The sequence below is a fragment of the Nipponia nippon genome, unplaced genomic scaffold (assembly GCF_047370975.1).
Source record: "Nipponia nippon isolate SJK-2023a ecotype South Korea unplaced genomic scaffold, ASM4737097v1 scaffold_2, whole genome shotgun sequence".
Classification (NCBI taxonomy): Eukaryota; Metazoa; Chordata; class Aves; order Pelecaniformes; family Threskiornithidae; genus Nipponia; species Nipponia nippon.
In genome coordinates, this window is record NW_028262336.1 from 57760242 (window position 1) to 57783044 (window position 22803).

Sequence of the window (22803 nt, forward strand, 5' to 3'; positions counted from 1 at the left end):
TGCTTCTCTGTCTGTGTTTTTAATTCCCATAGCAAAAATATACAATTGAATGAAGTTCACCAGTAAGCTCAAAATGTCGTTGTGAAAGAGCAGCCAAATTAGATGGATCATTGGTGAGAGGTGAGGAATATAATAGTCTAACTTCACATTCAAAAATTACTTCAAACGCTTATCCAGCATGGTGAGGAGAGGCCCATATACACAAGCTTAATTTTTATTCATACGTTACAACAATGAATTTTATTCCTTATTTTTATCTATTTTTCATTTTAAGTCTTCTTCCAAAATTGGACTTCACTGCCAACAAAAGGTAAGCTAAAACATCTAGCCTTTTCTTACTACTGACACTGATCCTTGTACCAAATTCTCAAGGGACTCCTTTACTGAAAAAGTGGGAAAAACAAACAAACCCTCGTTGTCCTGAAACACTGGGTATTTTACCAACTCTCTAATAGATCCTTTTTTCTCATGTATATCCTTTTGAAAGAATAGTTTAATACTTTCAGTTCCTTTCCAGTAAGATCCTGAGCTGGAAAGAACTTGACCAAACCATACCAGCAGATGCATATTTTCTTATAAACCTGGTGTGAGGTTTTGAATAGAAAACACAGCTTATGATTGTAATGAACAGCAATAGATACCTATGAATATTCTCTTCAAATTGAAAAAGAAAACCTGTAAGATGATGGTCTTCACTGAGAAAAGCATTGCCACAGTAGCACAGGACGTTGCAGTTTATGTGGCTGCCCTTGTACTTGGGACCGAGTGATTTCTCCTTGTAGTATTTTGCTTGCTGCATTGTCAACTTACTGCTGAAAGTCTTCACCTGAAGTTGCCAAGGAATCTGCTTACTTCAGTCCCTGGAGAAGGGCAAAATGAAGTCCCTAATCTTATTTCAGTGCTTCATATAAGCTAATACTGACAGTAAGGCAAGACTGTTCTGTGGGTGCTTGAATTCCCATGCAAACAAATCTTTCTGATTTACTTATGTTAACGACCACGGTGATCCACAAGGACTTCACTACCATCATTTTTAAACAGACTAAAAAGCTATTGAAACCTTTCTGTGTATTCATCTACAATGTTAGAAATATTTTCATTCACAGAATTTGGAAGAACACAAAAAATATCTAGAAAACTGCCATTTTTGTGCTTTGCTGCTAGTTAATTCAGTGTGTGTGAGAGATGATCATGTTTTGAGTCACCTGTACAACACTGCGCCTGTTTTGTGCAAAAGAGCACATTCTCTCCACTTCCACGGGGCTCCAGGCAGTTTATCGGTTGAATAGCTGCGGTCAGAGCCCGTGACTGCTGAGAGCAGCGCCACAGCAGCCTCGCTGCAAGCACGGGCACGACGCTGGATTTTTCAGGGCGCTTCTTGCGAGAGGTGTTGCAAGCGCTGCTTACGCTGGCTTCAGCAGTAGCTCTGATACTCTCATCTCAAGTTATCAGAGAGGAGGAACGCTATGACAAGTGTGTTTATGTTGTACGTTACGTATCTGCTATGCAGAGGAAGGGTATGGAGTAAGCTGCCTTTTCTGATAAAGGCTGAACAAGGGTAAAGTATCACATAGTTGGTACTTGACCAAGTCAAGCCCTGTTCCAAGGATGCAAGTTTTTCAGCCTACGAAAAGACCAAAAATATTATTTATTTAGTTTTTGCACTGCAGGAATTGCCTTTGGGGAAAGGACTGCAGAAATTTTAACTGGAGGGGGGAAAAAAAAAAAATCTAAGCGTTCTTGGCCAAACTTCCAAAGAGCTGATCTGAAGCAAGTACACAGCAAAGGTTAAAATTATGTCTACTCCTAATATGATAGCTACTATGTTTTACTCCTGAGGGGAGGGAAAGACCTCATAGTACGAAGTCTAGCAACCTTAACAGGTAGCATGAGCAGCTTATAATAACTAGGAGGCCAGATCCTGTGATTTTAATCTTTATAATCAGTGAGACAGTTTGTAGCTTGGCATGGAAAGCATGGTCCTTCTTGTATTAGTTCATTTTAACTTGAATTGCAGTCTCTCTTCAGACAGTGTTGGTCAGAGGAGCTTCTTTGAGTCTAATTTGTAACGGTAAAACCCTGGAAACGAACATGCTTCACATGCTTTTTGAAGAAAGGTTCAGTGTTTCTTTTCAGTCTGTTTGAAGTAGCTCACGGGAATAACATGCTTGACCTCAGCCTTGGCAGAGATGGTCTCTGCCTCTGCACAAGGGTGGGAATGGAATTTGAGTAACCAGAAGCCTCAACTTCATGTGCTTTTCTTTAAGATGCGGGTGAGGGGAGGGCCTTTTTCGGGGAGAAACCAGAGAACTTACAGATGCATCAGCAGGGAGTATTCCTCTCCAAAATACTGAACTCATGACCCACTGAAACTTAGAAGCAAGGGGGAATAAACCATGACCGGGAGGCAGAGACCATCCAGCAGGAAAGCAGGCTCTGCGTAGTCAGTCTGGGGTATATATTATGTCAGTCGTAATCAGAGCCACAGAAAGTAGGACAGAGCTGCTTAGTGGCATGAACACATTCCTAAGAGAAAAACATGTAGAATAACAATTTCAAATGTCCCGATATTGAAAAACCTTCTTTGTACGAAGCTGCTCATGCAAACCTTATTTGCAGTGCAGGAGGAGGGTCTCGTTTCCCCTCTTTGGGGAGGAGACTTTAATATTGTGCAATGAGAAACCACAGACGCTTCTTGGCCTGGGATTTTTGGGAGTGCCCTTCTGAAAACTAACTGCCAGTAGAAATAAGCCTGCAAAGTGAAAGAGAAGGAAAGTGTGGAGGAAGCAGTGAATTACAAAGCCAGGAAATGGCTTACACAGGCAGCTTTACTGTGGGAACAGCCCTGTCAACAATTGTTGCTCTTAATCTTGCAGTCCTAACCGCTGAGAAGCTTTGTGGACTTCTGCATGCCTTATCCTAAAATAAAGGCAATGGGATAATGCCAAAGTAATTGAGCTACCCCCATCCTAATCCATCAAAAAATCAAAGGCTTTCACAGGGAAGCACTGGCTTACTTCTACTCCAGAGCAAGGCGAGTAACTTTGAACAATTTTTTGAAAAATACTCTCACATCATTACTGTGTTTTCTTGAATCTAAAAAGCCTTTAGAAGTTTTGAAAGTAGTTCTAGGGTAACGTTAGTCTGATAAATACGGAGGTGCCTTACAACACATGCATACATACAAACAGGTTGTAAACGTTTGGCTAATCATATTTGAATCTGTGTTACAGACTCAAGTGAACTTCCCTATCTTAATTTGATACCTGCAATTTATACAAGCTTTTGCTGTGGAAATTAAACAGTTGTGATGAAGTACTAGAGCCTGTTCAGATTTTCAGGTAATAAAATGATCTCTCTGGTTTGGATGCTTTATTCAATACACCTTTATCATGTGCTACTTTCTTTATCATAATCTATTTTGCACCAACCTACATGGACTTGCAGACTTCCAAAATGCCGTTGGGTTTGAAGCTTTATCTAGGGACTGAAACTTCACTGGGAAAGACAACTCGTAATAATTTATCCTAGGATAAAGGGCTTTGTAGGTTGCCTGCGCTGTCTACATCAGGGAACTTGGTGGTGCAGAAAGGTGTCTGCAGGGAGGGAGAGAAGCCCTGGCTTTTTTAATACCTGGTTATGCCAGTACAGATAAAGCCAGTGCCCCTCCCAGGTTCATACGCTGTAGTACAGAGCCAGAAAGGATTTATATTGGTGCATGCAAATGAGCAGCAATCTTCATTCTGGGGAAAGGAAAAATATTTGGGTTAGTTCTAGCTTTTGTTAATGCAATGCTTTTTCATATAATTTTCTGATGCCCCTAGTTTCCTGCATTTTTTTAACCTTTTGGAGCTTGAAAGCATCCCATATAAGCATCTGATACACATTTTTAAAAAGGGGGGGAGGGCAGAGCAGTCAGACTTCACTTTTGTGCCTGAGCACAATGTCAAAGCTACGCTGCATTGCTACCTTATGCCAATTGGGTTAGTTAGATAGTCATAATTTGAAATACTGCACTTAAAGGTCACTTCTCACTTTCATTTGGAAAAAAATAGATTTGCGTTCCCTCAGAGAAAGTGAATGCCCAGCTTAAAAGGATTTTACCGCAATGTTAAAATACTTCACTTCAGGCTATGAGAAATAGATTGGATTTATTTTTTAACTAGTGAAATCTCTGAAGTTGTTATTACAGAGGCAGAGAGAAGTAGGTCGTACAGTTCCCTGTTATGACATATTCATGAATTTTATTTCCAGATTTTAGTTTAATCGAGGAGGTTAACATCCACTGTCTGATTCTGAATTTCAGTCCTAAATTTCCTGGCTGAATGCCTTGATGTTGACGCAGATTAATACCAGAAAGCAGAATACCAGAAGATATTCTTCTAGATCGTAACAGCCGATTAGTAATAGTTGTTGGGAAATAACGGCTTCCAGCACAAGGGGTCACTTGAGGTAAGTTTGCCTGATTTTAGCTTGGGATATTGGAAGTAGAGAAAGGGATAAGGCCCGTAGCTGGTTTCGGTGGAACAGTGAGAACGTAAGCCAGCTAAGGATGTCCTAGAGTCGCTTCCTTCCTTTCAGGGAGACAGGCTGCTGTGCCTTTCCTTTGCAGCTACAGGATGTGCCTTACTGGTTTTCTGTGTATTCGTTCTGGTCTGTTCATAAAGCAGAAAATCAGAAGCATCATTTTACCTGATTTTCCTCAGCCTACCATTCTCAGAACTCTTAACTTCTCGTCGTTTAAGATACGAACGCATCACTAAGGTTGCAGGAGGTGTCTTATCGTTCCTTCAACCGTAAAAACGCACTAGGTATCCAAAGCATATCGTGCTGTCCTAAGACTGCCATGGTCGGTGTTCTGTCCAAAACCTTTGGTAACTTCTGTTCCCTTGTTGTCAAAGCACCTAAAGCCTTGCACGGCATGATAGGTTCAAGCTGGGGGTGGGCCAAGCGCTATCCTTCCTAGAGAGAGCGTTTCTCTCTTGTGTGCAAGAAATTGGGTGCTACTGCACCATATGTCTTTAAGAACGTTGAAGTAATTACTGTAAGCAGAGGTTCAGCAGAACGGGAATATAATACTGTATCCCCTGATACAGCCCCTTCATTGCGTTGATAGCTACAGCCGCAACATTCTTTGCAATATTTGCGGTTTAAGCTCTGAGGATTTAAGAAGGACAGCGACTCTCTGCAGCTTCCAGGCTTGGTTTTTTGGTCTTAAGCAGTTAGTGCAAGGATGGCATGCAGGTGCTCTGAGCCCCGGTTTGGGAGCTCAGTATCCTAATGAGGTTAAATGGCAAGGGATTGTTGTTTAACTGCAACAGTGGGTGGGGAAGAGAGAAAAAGCAAAACATTGTGAAAGCTCTCCGTGCTGTGGGGATAGTAGTAGTGGAGGAAGGGGAATAGAAACACCCTCTGGGCTTTCTGCCACCGGCTGATTTGTGTACATACTTAGCTAAACATTCAATTGTGTGGACAAGATATTGCAGTAATTTCAGCTTTGTTTGAGCATGCTGATTAAGGCCTCATCCACATATTCCTTTCTAAAGAGAAGAAATGCCAGTGCTGCTTGGAGCTCCTCTTCTGTCAACAAGTTTCCAGTTAGGTATGAGCATGACGATACCGTCCTAGGTCAGCAAAGCACTTCATCTTTCCCTTTCTTCTTAGTACTCCCTTACTTCACATAGACCTTGCCGTCACTGGGAAGCAGGAGGCACACGGTGGTGTTAGCTTTTGTGGAGTTCGGTGTTTTACATGGAGTTACGCTGTTAGCTGTACCAGAACAAATGATCGTATTTGTCAACTGTAGTCACGTCAGAAATACCCCACCTCTTCTTATTTGATTAATAACAGTGCAAAACTTACCGTGGCTTGACACGTACGTATAAACTCCATATTTCAGCTCAGGAGTTAAAAGGGCTGATATTGGCAGGTCTGTCCTCAAGACAAAGCTAGCAACTCAACCCTCTTCTCTCAGTACAGAATTGATTTGGAGTTCCCTTCCTTAAAACACGAGTAATGATTCCCACCCGGAAGCATCCAGCAGTTGCTCCAATATCCTTTTCATTTTAGGAAGGGCTGCAAGCTACAACTAAAAGTAAATATTGTTATATGCAGCAATAAAACATAGATTTATGTCAGTATGGCTGTGATAAAGAGGAGTTGTAACTTCTAGCTCTTCTTAGAAAGAGTGAATGATCGTGCAGACAAAGCGTGGTACACTTAATTTATAAAAAGATATTTGGAAAGTCTGTTATCAAAAAGTCTTAGCTCATGCTATCCATCTTAGTTGCTGTAGGAGCAGGAATCTATCAGGATTAGTACGTGACCATTTATTCTTGGTTCTGTTATCTTTTCACCAGTTTTCACAATGGAGAGAAGTTGCTAGCAATGTCATCCAGAGGTTTGTGCTGCTGGATCTGGAGAAGGGAGTGAGTAGGAAAGTGAAAAACATGTGGGATACTCAGTTACCCAGGGTTATGGAACCCACGGTTGACTGTAAAATGTGGGGTAGCGCTTAGTGAAAAGCACCTCCAACTATACCAGTGCAATGGTCTATAAAATAGCTGGTCTATAAATTTCCTCATAAGAAAGAGCTTGGAATCATTATGGTTATGTCAGAAGACAGCAGGAATAATTTAAAAGGCAAGCAATGTTAGCATCTGAAGTCAAAATCAAAAACCTGTTGCTCTATAAATCCCCCATGTGTCCCTGCTATCAGCATCCAATGTAGCTTTGGTCATCTTTGAAAGGACATAAAAAACCTGAAAAGGTACAGAGCAGGGCAAAAGGGTAACCAAAAGTACAGTGCAAATTTCACGTGATGAGTAAACGCTTGGGTTGTTTTAGCCGGGTAGAAGAGATGGCAAAGGAAGATCTGATGTTTGTAAAATTAAAAATGGTACGGCAAAGGAGAACAGGGAATGGCAGTTCACCTGTTGCTAAAACAAATGAGGATACCTGCTGACATGAAGCAGCAAATCAAAACCGAAGGCAATGTTGTTACCCTAAGCAAATAGTGAAACTTGCTGTCACAGGCTGTGCATTCAAAAGCATGTCAACAGGTTCAAAAGTCAGCGTTTCCCACAAGACTGGTTGCACCGATAGTCATTCAGCGTGATCCAAACCTGGCCTCTGCCTTAGGCGCTCCCCGAAAAAACGAGGAGCTGGGGAGGACTCGGGGGGTGTTCCGCTGCATTGCTTTCCCCCAGCGTGGCCTGCTAGCCCGAGCCAGGGACCGCCGCTGTGAGGTTTCCCCTCGTACACACACAGTGAGCTGGTCTGAGCTTGGCGATCGAAGAGACGAATGCTGGAACGGACGCCTTGTGTTAACCCCCCTGCTGCACCTGCACAGAGCCCGGGCCGGGGAGGTGAGGGCCCGGTGGGGAAGCTGCTCCTTAGTCCTGTCCCAGGCGGCGACGCGCGGGTGGCTTTGCCCGTCTTCGCCCGTCTTCAGAGGACGTGAGGCGGAGCCGAGGCAGAATGGTAATTCCAGTGTAAGATACCAGCGGACAGTCTTATTTATCTTGCATTATCTTATCATGCATTTTACACCAAAACCACACTAGTTGCATACAAATTGAGGGATTTGTTACTGTAGTGACCAGTTAGCATTGGGATTATTTTTCAGCTTAATGAAAACAGAAGCTTACACCTCAGGATAAATATTTCCCTCACACCTTGCACTTTTTCCATAAAAACACTGAAGAAATAGGCGCTTCTTGGTAGCTTATGAAATCGCTGGCAAGGCCTCTGCTCACAGCGTGACCTTCTTTGAGCAGGGACGGTCTTCCTCTTCCCAGTGACGCAATCTGCCGGCTTTGCTGTGCTGTGTTTGCAGTGACTCGCTTCTTTATTTTTTGATGGCAGTACGATCCACAGAGCAAATCTGAGCATGAAATATTACAGTTCCGGTCGAAGGAGGTGAAACCCATCTTACCCTACTCTTGTTGTCTCATTTCCTTACAAGTAGCTGGAAGCAGCGTCTCCAATCGTTAAGAGTCGCTGCATTTTGACTGTACTTGTCCATTCTGGTCAACAGTGAGGTTTTAAAGAGACTGGAATTTGTTTTGGGAAGACGTAGTTCTTGATCCTTTCCAGGCGGAAAGTTTGGCTGAAGCGGATGGGTGCCCTGCATTTGGGAGCGGGACTTTACTCGTTCGCTCCCGTACCGTACACGCAAGGCGTGGGCCCGCTGGCACGGCGGCGCGGGTACCTCGGCCTGCTGCCGGCGCGAGCAAACTGCCCCTGCGCCGAAGGTCATCCTGCGGTCAGGAAGGGAAGGGCAGCTCTGCAGTGAGCCTGCGAGGGAGAAGCTTAGGGGGTTTTACAGTAATAAGTAGGTTGTAGCACCTGGGGGAAGACATGAAAGCTTGTAATCAGGTAAGCTATGAAGTTCAGAACTGTTATTTAATGAGGAAGGGACTCTTCTTCAACATTAGCAGGTGTTATCTTGGAGAACTGAGAACTGAGAAAATTACGGCTATTTCCTGCTTACAACTACAGAGCCCCTTTGTTTGGGAGGCCCGAGAACTGATGCTTTTAATGCTACTTGTTTTCAACTTTTTGTTTGTTTGTTTGTTCAATCCAAATAAACCATTCTTCTTTCGCTTTTGCAATATGTTTTCCTCAAATATGTGGGAATTTCCTTCTAAAAATAAGCTTTTTAAGGGTACTCAGTAAATTTTCAGTATGCTAACATCAGCTGAATATTTGAACTGGATCAAACAAGGGACGAGTGGAAATGATGACAGGAGATGGTGATCAGAATTGAACTGTGCTTGGAGAGCTACAGACATTCTGCACGCTGTCTTTCTTTACCCCAGCCATTCTTAGATATAATCAATAAAGGATGTTTTAGTGTTTATCAATCTAACGTAGCTTCTGTTCCAAGAGTAACACACCTATGAGATGACTGAGTTCGATATTCTCAAAGAAACTGAATTTTGTTAATCCTTTTACCTCCTATTTTCCCTAACCAAGAGTGGGTTCACGAAGTAAAAACTGTTCCTGCTAAACTAATCCATGCTCCAAGACAAAGTGGTTTCTGCAAGGCACTTCAAGTAACATAAGCCATGTGTGGTTTTGAAGTTAGGAGAGGTTTTCTTTTTCTTTTTTTTTTTTTTAAGAAGGAAAAAAAGTGACAGCTTACATTCAGTTTTGCGTAGTGTAATGCTTGAAAATGTGACTTTCTAAACACACTACGTGTTCTGAGCTATCTGATCAATGAAATAAAATTATCAAATCCATCTCTATTAAAAATCTTAAATAAAACCAAGTCTGCTCTCGTTATAGGACAAGAAATAGTATTTAAATACTAAATGATTACATGCAATCTGAAAAATGGAGGCATAACCTGAGGTAAGACTACAGCTCTCTTGAAAATACGCTTTGTTCTAGAAAGGGTGAGTAATTGAACACATGCCCCAGCTGTAGATAGAAATGTGGTTTATGGTGTGAAATTTTCAATACCAACCGCAGTACTGAAACGTGCCTGTCTTTCTGTAGAAACTCCAGCCTCATCTTTCCGGCGGTGCCTTTAGTCTTTATACCAAAAAAGAGGAGAGAGCTCTCCGCCGTGCTGAGTCACACCCCAGCTCTCACTGCACACCAGCCATCCCCTACAGAAAATGGCTTCTGTCCTGTTACACCGCTGAGTTTCTCTGGTGTGGCGGCGGTGGGTTTTGAAACGGCAAAGAGGAGTGGCGCGAGGTGGGAGGCCGAGCTTTCCTGGTGCGCTCGGCTGTGCCGGAGGCAGCCTCCTCCCGGGGCTGCGGAGCAGCCGGCCGCTGCGGGGTGGGATGCGGCCGCGGAGCTCCAGCCGCCTGCTGCCGCCCGGGCCCCTCGCTGCCCAGACCTCGAGAAACCAAGTGCCGGCTGGGTTCTCCAAAGAGTGGAATTTCAGCTGTGTCTGTCTGTTGGTTGGGCTTCTCAGCCAACAGTAGGAATTTGGGTTCAGGCCCCACAGAAGCAGCAGCATCGAGCGGTTTAAGGCAGTGAAAGGGAGGAGAGTGCAGGGGTGCGTGGGTGCAGTTCTGCCTAACAGACCCCGGGAGAAAGCCTCCTCGGGCACGAGTAACGCGCATGTTGGTAAAACCCCACTGCAAAAATAAACAGGACAAAACAGGATTTACCCTGGCTGTTGGTATTTAGAAAGGGAGGAGAGGGGAATACCATCAAACTTCTCCTGTAGTTCTTCCTTCATTAAGAAGGAATTAACTGTTGCAGTGTTATGGGCAAACATAAACAAATCTACCTGCAGGTTACTAAAGCTATGGGTAGCTACGTATTTCAGCAAAGATGCCATAGCTACCTGGGGCAGATGCACCAGTAAGGAAAAAAAAAAAAACTTCTGAAAAGGAAGGTGGTCCATCTTGGGCCTTTATCCAAGAAAATTTGCAAAGATGGATGTGCATTTTCTTCTTGTAGAAGTTCACACTTGATTTGGAGAGCAATACTATGCATGTATGAAAACACTTGGTTACGATAATCAACCTCATTTCACCTTTTGGCAGTTATTCCAAAACCTGACTGCCCAAAGGATGTAAACTTTTCTCTGTATTAATTGCACTTACGCCATTACAGGTATTCAAATTACTGCTTGCAGTTAGATGCTTCTAGTACTACAGCTGGTTTAGTTTGAGGAGTAACTATCACCTTCCCTAGATAGTTTTTACCTTTACTGGTTTAAAACCACTCAATATGGAATGAATGTTTCATGGGTAGAGCAGTGATGAAGCCCTGCAGACATTCAGAAATAAGTCTTGGGAATTAGTCTGTAGGGCCCTATACTGCTTCTGCATTCCCCAGATCAAAGCATCATTAGAAGATCAAAGAGTTGTATTAATTAAATGTCTGCCTCAAAATTATTCTAGCCGTTCTGGAAGAGATCACAAGAGACTTCTCTCCCGCTTACCCTTGGCCCTTCCACTCCCATGCAATAGTAAAGATGTTTAAAATAAACCTTCTTAAAGGCACAGCCTAACTCTTCAGAAGGGCGGGATTTTTCCCGGGGGATGGGGAGCCGGCGACACCTGCGCTGTAGCCAGTAAAGGGGTTTCGCGCTCTGCCTCCACCCGCTGCGCAGCGCTCCGGGGGCAGCCCCGGGGAGCTCGGTGCCTCGCAGCTGGAATTCCTCCTGGCAGGAATCTGTGGAGCTGTAGGTACAGGCATGACCGCACACACTTCAACAGCTCCAAGCAACCTGAAACTCAGTTTAGAAATAAGCTGAGTTTATTCAGTCTTAAAACTGCTTACTAGCTCTTTCCTTCAAGGTTAGCATTACCAGTTTACAAGCAACACATTAACCTACAGTGGAGAGCTGAAAAACCTACAGTGGAGAGCTAAAAGCAGCAGGATGGCCATTTTCCAGTGCAGAAGTATCAAGGCAGCTACACATAACCTGTATCACTTGTCAAGATTTTAAGTCCTTTCCCATTAAGGAACAAGGTTTAAGAAACATTGGCTAGTTACTGCCTGTCTGAACGTAACTGCTTTAATTGTAAGTTCTTAGAAGAGCCAACTAACATAAATATTTTCCTGAGAATTTACTGAGAATCAATAGGAAGATACGGTTTCCAATGTACAGTTTAGGGTGCAAAAGGAAATTCATACAGAAGCGACTCCTCATTTGCTGCAGAGTATAACCAGCAGTCACTCACTTGATCAGAAGGCAGCTCGGGGCTGGGTCCTGCTTTCTATCAGTTTCCACATCTTAGACGTGAAAACCTCTGCGAACAGCCAAGACCAAGTTTCAAGTAAGCAAAAGCACCTCTTCGTGTAAGAAGTTGAGGCTATATGAATGACTGAAATGTTTATCTGCTTATCTGATCTGGTGGCATTAAGGCAGAACTGGGGCTTGAGTCAGGTGGAGTATGGAAGTTGCTCAATATGAAAGGATGAATGAACCAAAGCGCTCTATCAGAACAAGAACTGTAAAATTGAGACCTGAATTGGAAACCAATAGGCTTGAAAGCTGGTTAGTTGGGGTTTTTTTTGTTGTTGTGTAAAAAAGAAACATATAATTACATGCTTGTGATAAGACCAAGTTTAGCACACAGAAATGATAGCAGGCTGTTTTCCACAGCCAGTAAGAGAAGTAACAGGCTTAAACTGAATCAAAAATGATTCAAGTAGGTGATTGACAGCAGTTTTTAACAGTGGACATACTGACATAATGGAGTAAATGACTGCTGGAGGATAGGAAGTCTCCATCCTTAATGATTTTAAGAACAACTTGGGACAGGTGACAAATGTCCCATCCTATCGTCTTTAAATCCATTTGAGATAAAGTTAGGTATCACGAATTTTTCTTAAACTGGTTTTAGGAAAAAAAGGGGGGGGGGGCATGACAGCTCACCCAAGTCACCCTGCTCAAGCAGCAGCTGAAATGATTGTGAAAAGCCGAGGCAAGATTTCCAAAACTTCCATCAGAGAGGCCTCTGCTGTACCTCAGCTCATCTCCTGCAGCCCCTTCCTGTTATTTTAACACGTGCACTGACATCTTTGCTGTACTTTAAATGCTATCCAGAGCACAGCTGAAACTTGTACCATTTCATGCGTGTGCATAAATAACCAAGGTGCAAATCATTTCACAGCTCTATGGCAAAACATTAAAGACAGCTCATCCACAGCTAGGGTAGCGTTAGGGTTGTATGGCCCCACGCCCTACCCTTGCCTCCCCAGCTGGGATTTCTACCCATTGCAAGGCAATAACCACGCAGCTTTTGCTTACACAAATGCATACCGCCTTTCCTTTCCCCTCAGCTCCCGTCTTCTCAAAAAAACAGGGCAAAAATTACTGAGTTAATGGTGTGGGGTTTGTTCTCCTCTTGATTTATTGTACAGCTCCGGTATATTTTATTCAAATCCTGGGAAAGACAAAATGACCAGATTTCCTCCTAGGAAATGTTATGAGACATTAGGCTATTGCAGAGTACTCCAGAACAAACTATTTTACAACATTTCCGTGAAGGTCAGCATTGCCTCCTTTCCACAGAGCACAAACAAAATGTACAAAGCATCTTTAAACTGGGGGCTCGGGTCTTTTTGTACAGTAAAGCTGATTTTTCAGAAGTCTTCAGCACTCTGCACGGAACCTTCCACAGACCACAGGGCTCCTGGATCACACGGCTTCATCTCTTACCATAACATGGTTGTCTACCGTATCGGTTCCTTTCTATTTCTAAATTAATGGAGTTGTCTCTTAAAATGAATTGTCTTTTTTCCTTCCCTTCCTGCTCCAGAGCCATGCTGTTCTCATGGTTTAAAAAAAAAAACAAAACCACCACTTCTCCCAGCTTCCAGGCTGAAGTGATTCATTGCTCATGTACAGACATCTGTTCCTCTGCCAGTATTGTCTGTGGCTTGATTACCTCTCTCCCACACTTCTGCTCATGCTGCTGAGCACCGCTGTCCTCTTTCAACCCTGACTTGGAGGCTAAATACACCACACAGCTCAGTCTTCTCCAAGACAGAGGGCTGTTATTTCACTTGACATTTCTCTGTATCTATTAAAAATCTGAATTCATCCCCCTGGGACTCGGGCGACTAGGAGAAAAAACACGTTAATGCCACCGTACCTCTGCCCTCTGCAGAACTAGCTGGCCCAGGGGCTCAGAGTCCCCCCGCGAGCCACCGGTGCTCCCCGAGCAGGCACACCCACGCGCCGACTGCTGCTGCGGCAGCGCTGCAAAGCCAGCTCCGGCATACCAAATGTGTCACTCAGCCTCTGGCAGCCTGATACGGACTTGGCCTCCTCAGAAAAGCTAACTTATTTGTCTAACATCTCAGAGATAGTCTGGCGCCAGGGACTGAGTCCAGTTCCTCCGCGAGCTTTTGAATACCTCAACCATGAGACACTGCCCCCATCCTTTCTCCTCCTTCAGTCTCCTACCGGATTCCTGCGCGCTTTCTAGCTTCTGCCGCAGACCAGGCAAGGCTCGCGGTGCCAGGCGCGCTGCGCGATCCGTGCCTGCCCCGGATGGGCCTAACCTTGCGCGGTGACCAAGCGCTGTAGAGGAGACAAACCAACCAGCTGTGATGAGAGATGACTGTCAAGGAGCATGAAAGGGGAGGCTGCAGAGTTCCTTCAGTGCTTGACTGACTCTGCAGCACAGACATTGAACGTCTCTGTAACAGCGTGCGCATACAAGAGGTTTCCTGGCATTTTTTAAGAAGCTCATACTGAAAACAATAGATGTCAGCGATATTCATGTGAGTCACTGCTAGAACTGGCACTTTTAAATCCAGCGTGCAAACATCTGTCGCTTGAACCGAGGACACGGCCAAGGGTCTCCTCCAGACCCCTCTGTTCGGGCAGCTGGTGGTAACGGCCACCGCAGAAGGGAGCGCAAAGGCACCCCCGAACGCACCTCAGGCCAAGGCAGCTGGATCAGGCAGCTCTCACATCGTCCCTTGCACTCACAAGCTGAGCCTGACAGTATCAGGAGGCGGGGGAAGACTCTGTTTGTACAAGCTTAAGCTTTACTTCAGTTTTGCAGGAGAGAACTTCTTCCCATGCCTCCCACCCCGATGCTGCTAGGAGAGCTGTGGGGCCGTCAGTAAATTCCTTATGCAGAGGGGAAGAGAGGAGTCTGGTTTGCAGGAGAAAACGTGTTTGTATGGGCTGAGAAAGGGATAGCGGAAGGCAAGCGGCCGCTGCTGCGTGGACCAGCGCTCCACCGGCGGGGCTGGTCCCCCACCAGTTGTCTGCACGGCCATTGGAACAGAGAAGCGGGAAGACCCGACTTTGAAGAGCTCCCAGTTTTCCCTCTACAGTTTGGATTCGGCCTCACCCTGCCCTCCGTCCCCCCAAGCTCTCCCCCTCCATCTCCTCCAAACAACGCTCTCGGGGCAATTCCCAGCGCCCTGCTGCAGCCCAGCTCTTGGTCCCTACTTCTCCTCCCAGCTTGCTCTCCCCATGTCCCTTCCTTCCCTCCCACATGCTCCTAGCTGCCTTTTCCAATTAAACCAGTCGCAGCTTCCAGCTGCCCCTCCTCATCAAATCCCAGTCCCTCATCCCTCTCACACCCAAGCCCTTTGCCCAACAAATCCCGCTCTCTACAACTCAAAGGCAATTCCTTTCCCCTGCCCCCTCGTGTTTACCCCATCCGTAACCCACGTCTTCTCCCTGTCACCTCTAGTCCTTTCCATTATTAAGCACTGGAAAGCTGAACGCTGGCTTCGGGAGTCTTCCTTAGGACTACTAGCAACAGGGTAAGAGGGGCTAGAGGAGAAGGGACCAGGGGGCGTGCAGGAATGGCAGGGAGCGCAGGAATGGCAGGGAGCGCAGGAATGGCAGGCTCCTCCCTGCTCAGCCCCAGCCGTAGCTACACGGCTTTGATTCCCACTGCTGTATGTCCTATACCACACCAAGCTTTTCTGTGGGAAAGAAAGAGGTTTGAGCATGCTCACTGAAGATAAAACCAATGCAGATTTTATTTGGTATAAAATAAAGATGCACACACATACCAAAACCACTTTTACTGAGCACATGCTATCCGTTTTTTTACAAACATTAATGTATTTGGCCAAATCAGAATAGAAGGCAGAGGTAAAAACAAAACACAGCGGGCATCCTCTACACAGAGGTCATTTCCTCTACCCGAACTGGAGCTCCTGTCCCAAAGCACTGAAGTGACAAATGATTTCAAAGAAACATCTTTGAGAGTATCTGAACACAGGCAAAAGACCACCACATCCTCACCCTGGGTCCAAAAGAACATGCACTGTTTTGACTGAAGTTTCCCAAGGAGACTTAAACCTTAAGCCCAAGATGAAAAGTTTCAGCCTACGCAGAGTTGAAGTTTGGCAAAGGTGGACGATTGGAAACAGGGTGATGAACTTGGAAGCGCCGGGGAAAGACTCGATTCCCATTTACCAGCACCAAGAAATGGCGCTGCAGGTGCCGTAGGTCAGCAGCAGAGCTTAACGCCTCGGGGCTGGAAGCAAGAATTTCCCGGGACTCAATACCCAGACACGCTCGAAGTACTAAAACATTAAACAGCTTCCAGGCGTTTGCCCGGCGCCGAGACTGGCAAAAGTACGGCGCTGCAACAAGCAACAGGTCCCTCAGTCACTGAACACCACCACCTTAACGAGTTTGGATTTAACATTCATCGCTTTAAATGGCAGTCAAGGGAAGCCAAGCTGGCCCCTGCCCCTCACTCACGTCCAAGTAGCCAGCGAGGCACTGAAATTTGCTTTGACAATCTTGTTTTTCCCCATATCCTTCTCCACGGTGGTTGGTGTCCTGTCAAGTTACGTAGGAATGGCAAAAGAACAGCTGAGAGAGTCCCAGCGCTGCACGGATCGCAGGGAGGTTCTGAGAAGTGACGTGCACCGCGCTTACTGTCCCTGTACTCGACGCCATCAGAGAGTCTCCGTGGCAGCACTGCGTGGTCCCGAAAGGAACAGAGCGTGCCGTCAGGTTTGCTGGCGCTCAGAGTCTTTCAGGAGCTCAGTTCTTCGCCAAAATTGTTGTTTAATTGCATTACCATAATAAACCCAGAAATTCTGCACTGTTTTTTTTTTATCATCGGGCTTACTGAAAGCGGTGATATCGAGAACTTAATGTAGAAACTCAGAACTTTTCTTGATGCACAGGTGGATGGGGCAGAGGGGGGACTAAAATGACAATACTGAAGTTGTTAAATAAGTCACTTCATGACCGTTTAACACTTCTCAGAGGATACTGCAACTGGGAGAGCTACTAAACTACTTCTATTGCGTCCGAAGTATGTGCGCGCATACCGCGGGTATCTACAAGGCCTCCATCAGTAACGTTCCAGGGAGCGCAAGTGGCGCAGGGGGTAGGCATTTCTTGACCTGGGACTTTAAGCGTTTCTCACAAGTATGTCGCTACAGTTGTCTCACCAAAAGCAACAATTTAACTACGGATATAATGTTGTAAGAGAGCAATTAACAATTCCATTGTGGAAATATCACAGCCTTTTATGTACAATTACTGTACCCGTTTCTACCTCCCTTAAGGCAAACACATGACGACCAAAAGTTAAGTAAAAACAGATGACAGAAATAAGCCTTGTGAGCATTTGCCAGTTTCGTTCCCGTTTCCCAGTATGACTTTTTAGTATATTAAAGTTGTTAATTCATTATATGTAATGTAGCACAAGTAGGTATTTTTCCCAAATCTCAGTCTGAACTACTAAAACTCCGTGGCTCAGTCCTGCTCTCTGATTCTAAGCCCGCCAAGTTCGGCTCACCTATAAAACGTGTTTATTGTTCCCTTGCTTATCACGCTCATGCCATCCTCTGCTCTGAAAGACGCAGTTACACTTCGGTTTTCTGCGTCATTCAGTAGAACTGCGATTTCAGCTCAAAATCTCAGTTGAGCCCAATAACAGTAAAAAAAGCTGGTGACTGCGCCATGAATGTCCAGCTGCTCTCAAAATGCAGTTTAACCATGGGCGTCCTGCTTTCAGCAGGTTCTACTTACTTCCAAAGACCTCTGCCAGTGAAACTCCATGCTGGTCGCCCTAATCAGACCTGTTTCTGTCTTTTCAGGTAAGCACCACCACTGTCATTTGACTGTACTCTTTTTTTTTTTTTTTCTTCAAGTCATGGGTTACAAAGCCAACGAGGATACGCCGTACGCATCCTGAACGACGCTTTCCGACAGCATCAGAACACCTTGAAGACAAAAATGGGACGCACCTGTGGGTGAGCCTCAGCTGTCCTCCTCAGGCGGGGGAATTTTGGAAAGCCTTCTAGTGACTGACGCGCACACGTCGCGACATCACTCATGAAGCAACTGTCATCCAGTCTTAGATGCTCTTGCACGCCCTGCTCAAAGATCCCACTCTGGGCTACTCGCTCCTTTGTCCGTTTTGGATATTCCCTGTAGGTTGTTTTAGGGTCTTCTAATGAACTCAGGCGACCCGACTGCAAACCAGGAATTGCACTTGCTATATTTTGTACGCTTTGCCAAACAGAGCCCTTTTCACAGTATACAAAAACACCTGCAAGAACAGCTTGGGGTGAGAAAAAAATTGAATTAATCGCTAATAAAGAGCAATTGTATTAGTGAACAACTTCCATTGAGAGAAATAAGTCTTGACACAGAGGGTGCATCTACGTCAAACATGGAAACTGCTTCAGAAAATACTAAATAATTTTCAATTAGTCCATTTCTTCCCAGCCATAAGCAACAGGTTAAGCTAGATGGCAACACTTGTTTCTTCATCATGATGAACCGGTGTAAGAGGAACTAAGCGTGGATTTCTAAAAACTGCTTACGAAAGACATTTACCACCTGAGACAGCAAGATGAGATTCCCTGTCGAGGTGAAGCGAATGCTTAACAGTTGCGCCGTACAAATATGTGACTGCAACTTGCTAAAAACAAATCAACAAGACATACTGGATTTCAACCTCCCATCCGACAGAAGAAAGTAAGTACCGTATCGTCTTTTGGCATGCAAGAAAACATTATTTTCTTCCCAAACCTGTCAGTACAAGCCAGGCTGGGTGTATTCCCAGAAACGCTTTCCAGATTAGGTTACCCACAGCTTATCAAGGCATTAATACACGTATTGTGCATCTATACAAATACCATTATTAAATACCACTAGAACACCCAGAGACAAATTTTGCTCTCACGGTGCCTGTGAGAGAATACAGCAACATCCCTCAGAGAATATGGAAAGTCGTTCCAGCACAAAACCATTTTTACTTCAAGCAGAAGCCAAACGAAACAGAACTGTATGAAGCACGCTACCGTGAAATGGATAGATTTACTCAAAAACATTTTTATGACTACATTTTCCTGGCAGATAATGAAAGAAACCCGCTTCTTGTGCCAATGCACTCTCAGGTGGGAGGGTCGAGGAACAAAAAAAAGGGCTAAAATAAACGAAGGTCCATCCTAACTCACTGACATGTTTTACAGCACGATATTCAGAGCATGAAAACCTACAGCGCAATTCAAATGTTTCCTCAAAGATAACGTAACGCCTTTGAACTGCTTTTATTTCCAGCACTTTATATAAATATAGCTTTCTTCCTGATCCTGGATTATCCTCCATTTGAAGTTCACGTAGCTCAGTTTGTATTTGAGGACTGCACGTAAACATCCCTATAACCCTGTATACTCTTGTGGGGCCGTTTAAACGCTGCCAGACCGTAACGGACTCAAAAGCAGTCTCTGAGAAGTTACAATACCGCGTCCCTAAGTTACAATTGAACCTTCTATCCCCAAATTAAGAAATAAAGGAAAAAAGGTACTCGCACATACACACACACACGCACACCGTTCTCATACAGGTTGCAGGATGCCTACAGGAAAATGTCATTTTAAAATCCAAATCCAAAATGAAACTTAAGGTTTTTTTGTTTTTTTGGGTTTTTTTTAATACAAGCTTTTATTTGGGAACTTTGCGATTAATTTGCCTTAGCCTCGTTCGGAAACATTTGCTTTTGTCCAGGAGTTGCCAGCTGAGAGGATGTTATTGTTCGGAAGGGATGTGACCAGGAGGACCCCGTGCACGGCACAATGTGTCAGCCCGGAAGCGGGGGAAGAAAAGTGATTCTCTCATCTGGCTGAGGAAACAAAATGGAAATATCGAGCGTTCGCCTTCCAGTTACAGTCACCTCTACGCGTGTCCCCAAGAAACATGTTAGTCACCTGTATCTCGCATGAGTAGCGCCACCTAACTATACCAATATATTAAAAAAAAAAATCCTACTTTAAAAAGAATTACAGATTTCTTTAGAAAAGCAAAGATTTCTGCCACAAACACCTTTGAAACACGTAAGCAGGCGAACGCTTACCCCCTCCGTGCGACCGCTTACCCCGCTGCTCTGAACGACGGACGGGGTTGGACACGGTTCCCCCTCCCGCAGCCGGTGCCCCCCTCCCCGGAGCATCGGCACCCATAGGGGCAGAGCCCAGCGCCGCAGAGCGACCCGGCCGGGGCAGGAGAGCCGAGCCCTCCGCCCTCCGGGCCCGCGCTGACCTCCGCAGCAAACTTCGCAGAAGCCCCTCGTACGTGTTTTGGTAGCGACGCGACGGAGCCAAGCGCGCTTCAGCGCTCGGGCAAGGTGGTGCTCGCACAGCAACACCTTTCCAGCCCTTGGGTTCCTTGCTGAGGGTCTTATTCGGGAGATTTTTAAGTTTCGACGCAGTTCTTTTGAAGAACGCCCGTGCTTCGCGCGTGGTCGCCGTCTGACGTTAGAAGGGCTCCCAGAGGGACGCCGTGCCCCGAGGACAGCCCTCACCAAACCCTGCTCTTCAACGAAGCACCCCCGGTGCCCCCTCCACGCACCCCGGCGTGGGGCGGCCGCGGTCCCCAGGGGAAACACCACGCCACCGCGGCCCACGGCGGGACGCGGGGCCCGGGCCCCGCCACGCGGCCGGTACCGGAGGCCAGGCGGGTTTCCTTCGGCCTCGGCGGGAGCGCCCGGCCCGGCCCGTGAGGAGAGCGGCCCGGCCGCCGCCACGCTCAGCCGCGGACCCCCGCGCTCAGCTCTGCCCGACGGCGCCCGCCCTCCCGCCACGGCAGAGCCGGGCCTCGGCAGAGCCGGGCCCCGGCGGCCGCTCGCCCGCCCGCCCGCCCGCCCTCGGGCCCGTCGCGGGCGCGGCTTGGCCCCGCGCCGCCTCCGCCGGTGCCGGCCCTCAGCCGGCGGCGGGCTCTCCCCGCCGGGCGCGGGGCCGGGGCGCTACCGGGCGTCGCCGCCGCTGAGGGGGTAGGCGAGGAGGCTCATGGCCTCGCCGCAGGCGGCCTCCACCTGCCGCACCTGCTGGCGGCTGAGGCGCTCCCGCCAGGCGTGGATGGCCTCCCGCGCGTCGCGGGCGGAGATGAGGAAGGGCCGGTCGGAGGAGTAGGCGGCGCCGCGGGTCATGTTGAGCACGAAGGCCTCCAGGGCGGGCGGCACCGGCAGCCCGGCGAAGCGCAGCAGGCGGCGCAGCTGGGCGCGGGGCTCCCGCACCAGGTCCTCGTAGCGCAGCTGCGTGTAGCGGCGGCGCAGCCAGGCCGGGGCGCGGCGGGCCAGCAGGAGGTCGCGCAGCCAGGCCTGGCAGATCACCTCCAGGGCGCCGCCGAGGAAGAACTCGGCGCGGTGCTGCGGCTGCGGGGCCCGCCCGCCGCCCAGCAGGCCGGGCGGCAGCAGGGGCTGCTGCTGCTGCTGCTGGTGGCGGGGCGGCCCCCGCGGCTCGGCGCGGTGGCGGCTGCGCAGCACCTGGATGCTCTCCCGCAGCAGCGCCTGCCGGGCCTTCAGGCGGGAGTTGTGGACGGCGCGGGGGTCGCGGAAGAGCTGCACCACCCGCAGGTTGAGGCCGGGCTCCCGCAGCAGCGGCAGCAGGGCGCCCAGCTCCAGCAGCCGCACGTCCTTGATGACCACCACCGGGTACTTGCGGCACTCGGCCTCCAGCTCCCGCAGCGCCCGCGGCGGGCAGGTCTCCTCGCAGGCGGCGCCGTCGACCAGGCCGATCTCCCGGCGCGGCCGCGGGGCGGCGGGGCAGAGCGGCGGCGAGCAGATCACCTTGTTGGTCCGCCAGCCGAAGATGCCGGCCGTGGTGAGGTTGGGGGCGGCGGGCGGGGCGGGGGCCAGCGGGTCGCGGGGGCCGGGCGGGGCGGCGTAGAGGCGCAGGACGGAGAAGTCGCATCGGAAGAGGGCGCGCAGCATGTCGCGGAGGGCGCCCTGCAGGCTGAGCGCGTCCCCCGGGTAGAGCGCCTGCCACAGGTGCCACATGGGCTCGTAGAGGTAGAAGACGTCGGGGTGCTGGTTGAAGAGCTCCCCCAGGAAGGAGGAGCCCGTGCGCCAGGTGGCGTGCAGGTAGATGTGCCGCTTCCCCGCCGCCGCCGCCGCGCTGCCGTTACCCGCCGCCCCGGCCGTGCCGCCCTCCGCCGCCGCCTCCTCCTCCTCCTCCTCCAGCGGCGGCTGCCGCTGCTCCCAGCCCCACTCGCTCAGCGCCTCCTCCAGGCTGGGGCAGCGCCGCAGCAGCGGCTCCTCGTCCGCCCGCCCCCGCCTGGCCCCGTAGTCCAGCGCGTAGGGCACCAGCAGCAGCAGCAGCAGCGTGTACAGCACCAGCACCGCGGCGAACCGGCGGTGCTCCCCCCGCCACCGCCACCGCCGGCGGCCCTTCATCGCGGCGGGGATGGGGCGGGCGGCTCCGGACCGCCGGGGCTCCGCCGACCCGCTGCCTGCCGGAGGGCGGCTCTCCGCGGAGAAGCAAAGTTAGCGGCGCCGGCGGCGGGGGTGTGGGCTGCGGGCGGCCCTCCCCGCCGGGGAGCACGCCCACGGGCACGCCGGCCCGACTCGGGGCCGCCGGCCCCGCCGCCCGCCCGCCTCTGCCGCCGCCGCCGCCTCCTCCCCCCCCCCCCCTCACAGCGCGACGCGGAAGCGCCCGCACCTGCGCCCGCCGCCGCCTGAGGAGCCGCCGCCGCCGGCGGGGCCAGGGCTGCCGCTGCCGCCGCTGCCGCTGCGCGGGGCTCCGGGCCGCCCGCCCTCCCTCTCTCCCTCTCTCCCTCCCGCCCCACGGGCAGGGCCGGAGGGGCGGGCTCGGCCTCCCGGGAGTCACCCCCGCCCGGGCAAGGGCGCACCGCAAAGGCGGCGCGTTAGCCAGGAGAGGTGCCGAGCAGCTGAGGCTGACCCGAGGGAGCAGCGTTTGCTCCAGCAGGTCTCCAGAGAAAGAACACGCTACGGTACCGACGAGAGGTGCAAATGTATTTTTAGGATGGATGACAGCTATTAAAATCTGCAGTGGGTTTCAGAAATACTGCAGCTCGGCGCTGTAGAGAGCTGCGGGATTTCTCAGCCACGCTTTTGTCTGTGTGCGTGCTGATGA

The 22803-nt window shown here is 48.8% G+C and overlaps 1 protein-coding gene across 1 annotated transcript; it reads right to left on the reverse strand.

Annotated features, from left to right (window-relative positions):
• Positions 1-20557: 20557 nt before the first annotated feature.
• Positions 20558-22237, reverse strand: CHST7 (carbohydrate sulfotransferase 7). The gene has a single exon (XM_087758179.1). It carries the CDS (start codon positions 22101-22103, stop codon positions 20676-20678), a length of 1428 nt encoding a protein of 475 aa, XP_087614305.1. The 5' UTR covers positions 22104-22237; the 3' UTR covers positions 20558-20675.
• Between the last annotated feature and the right edge of the window lie 566 nt (positions 22238-22803).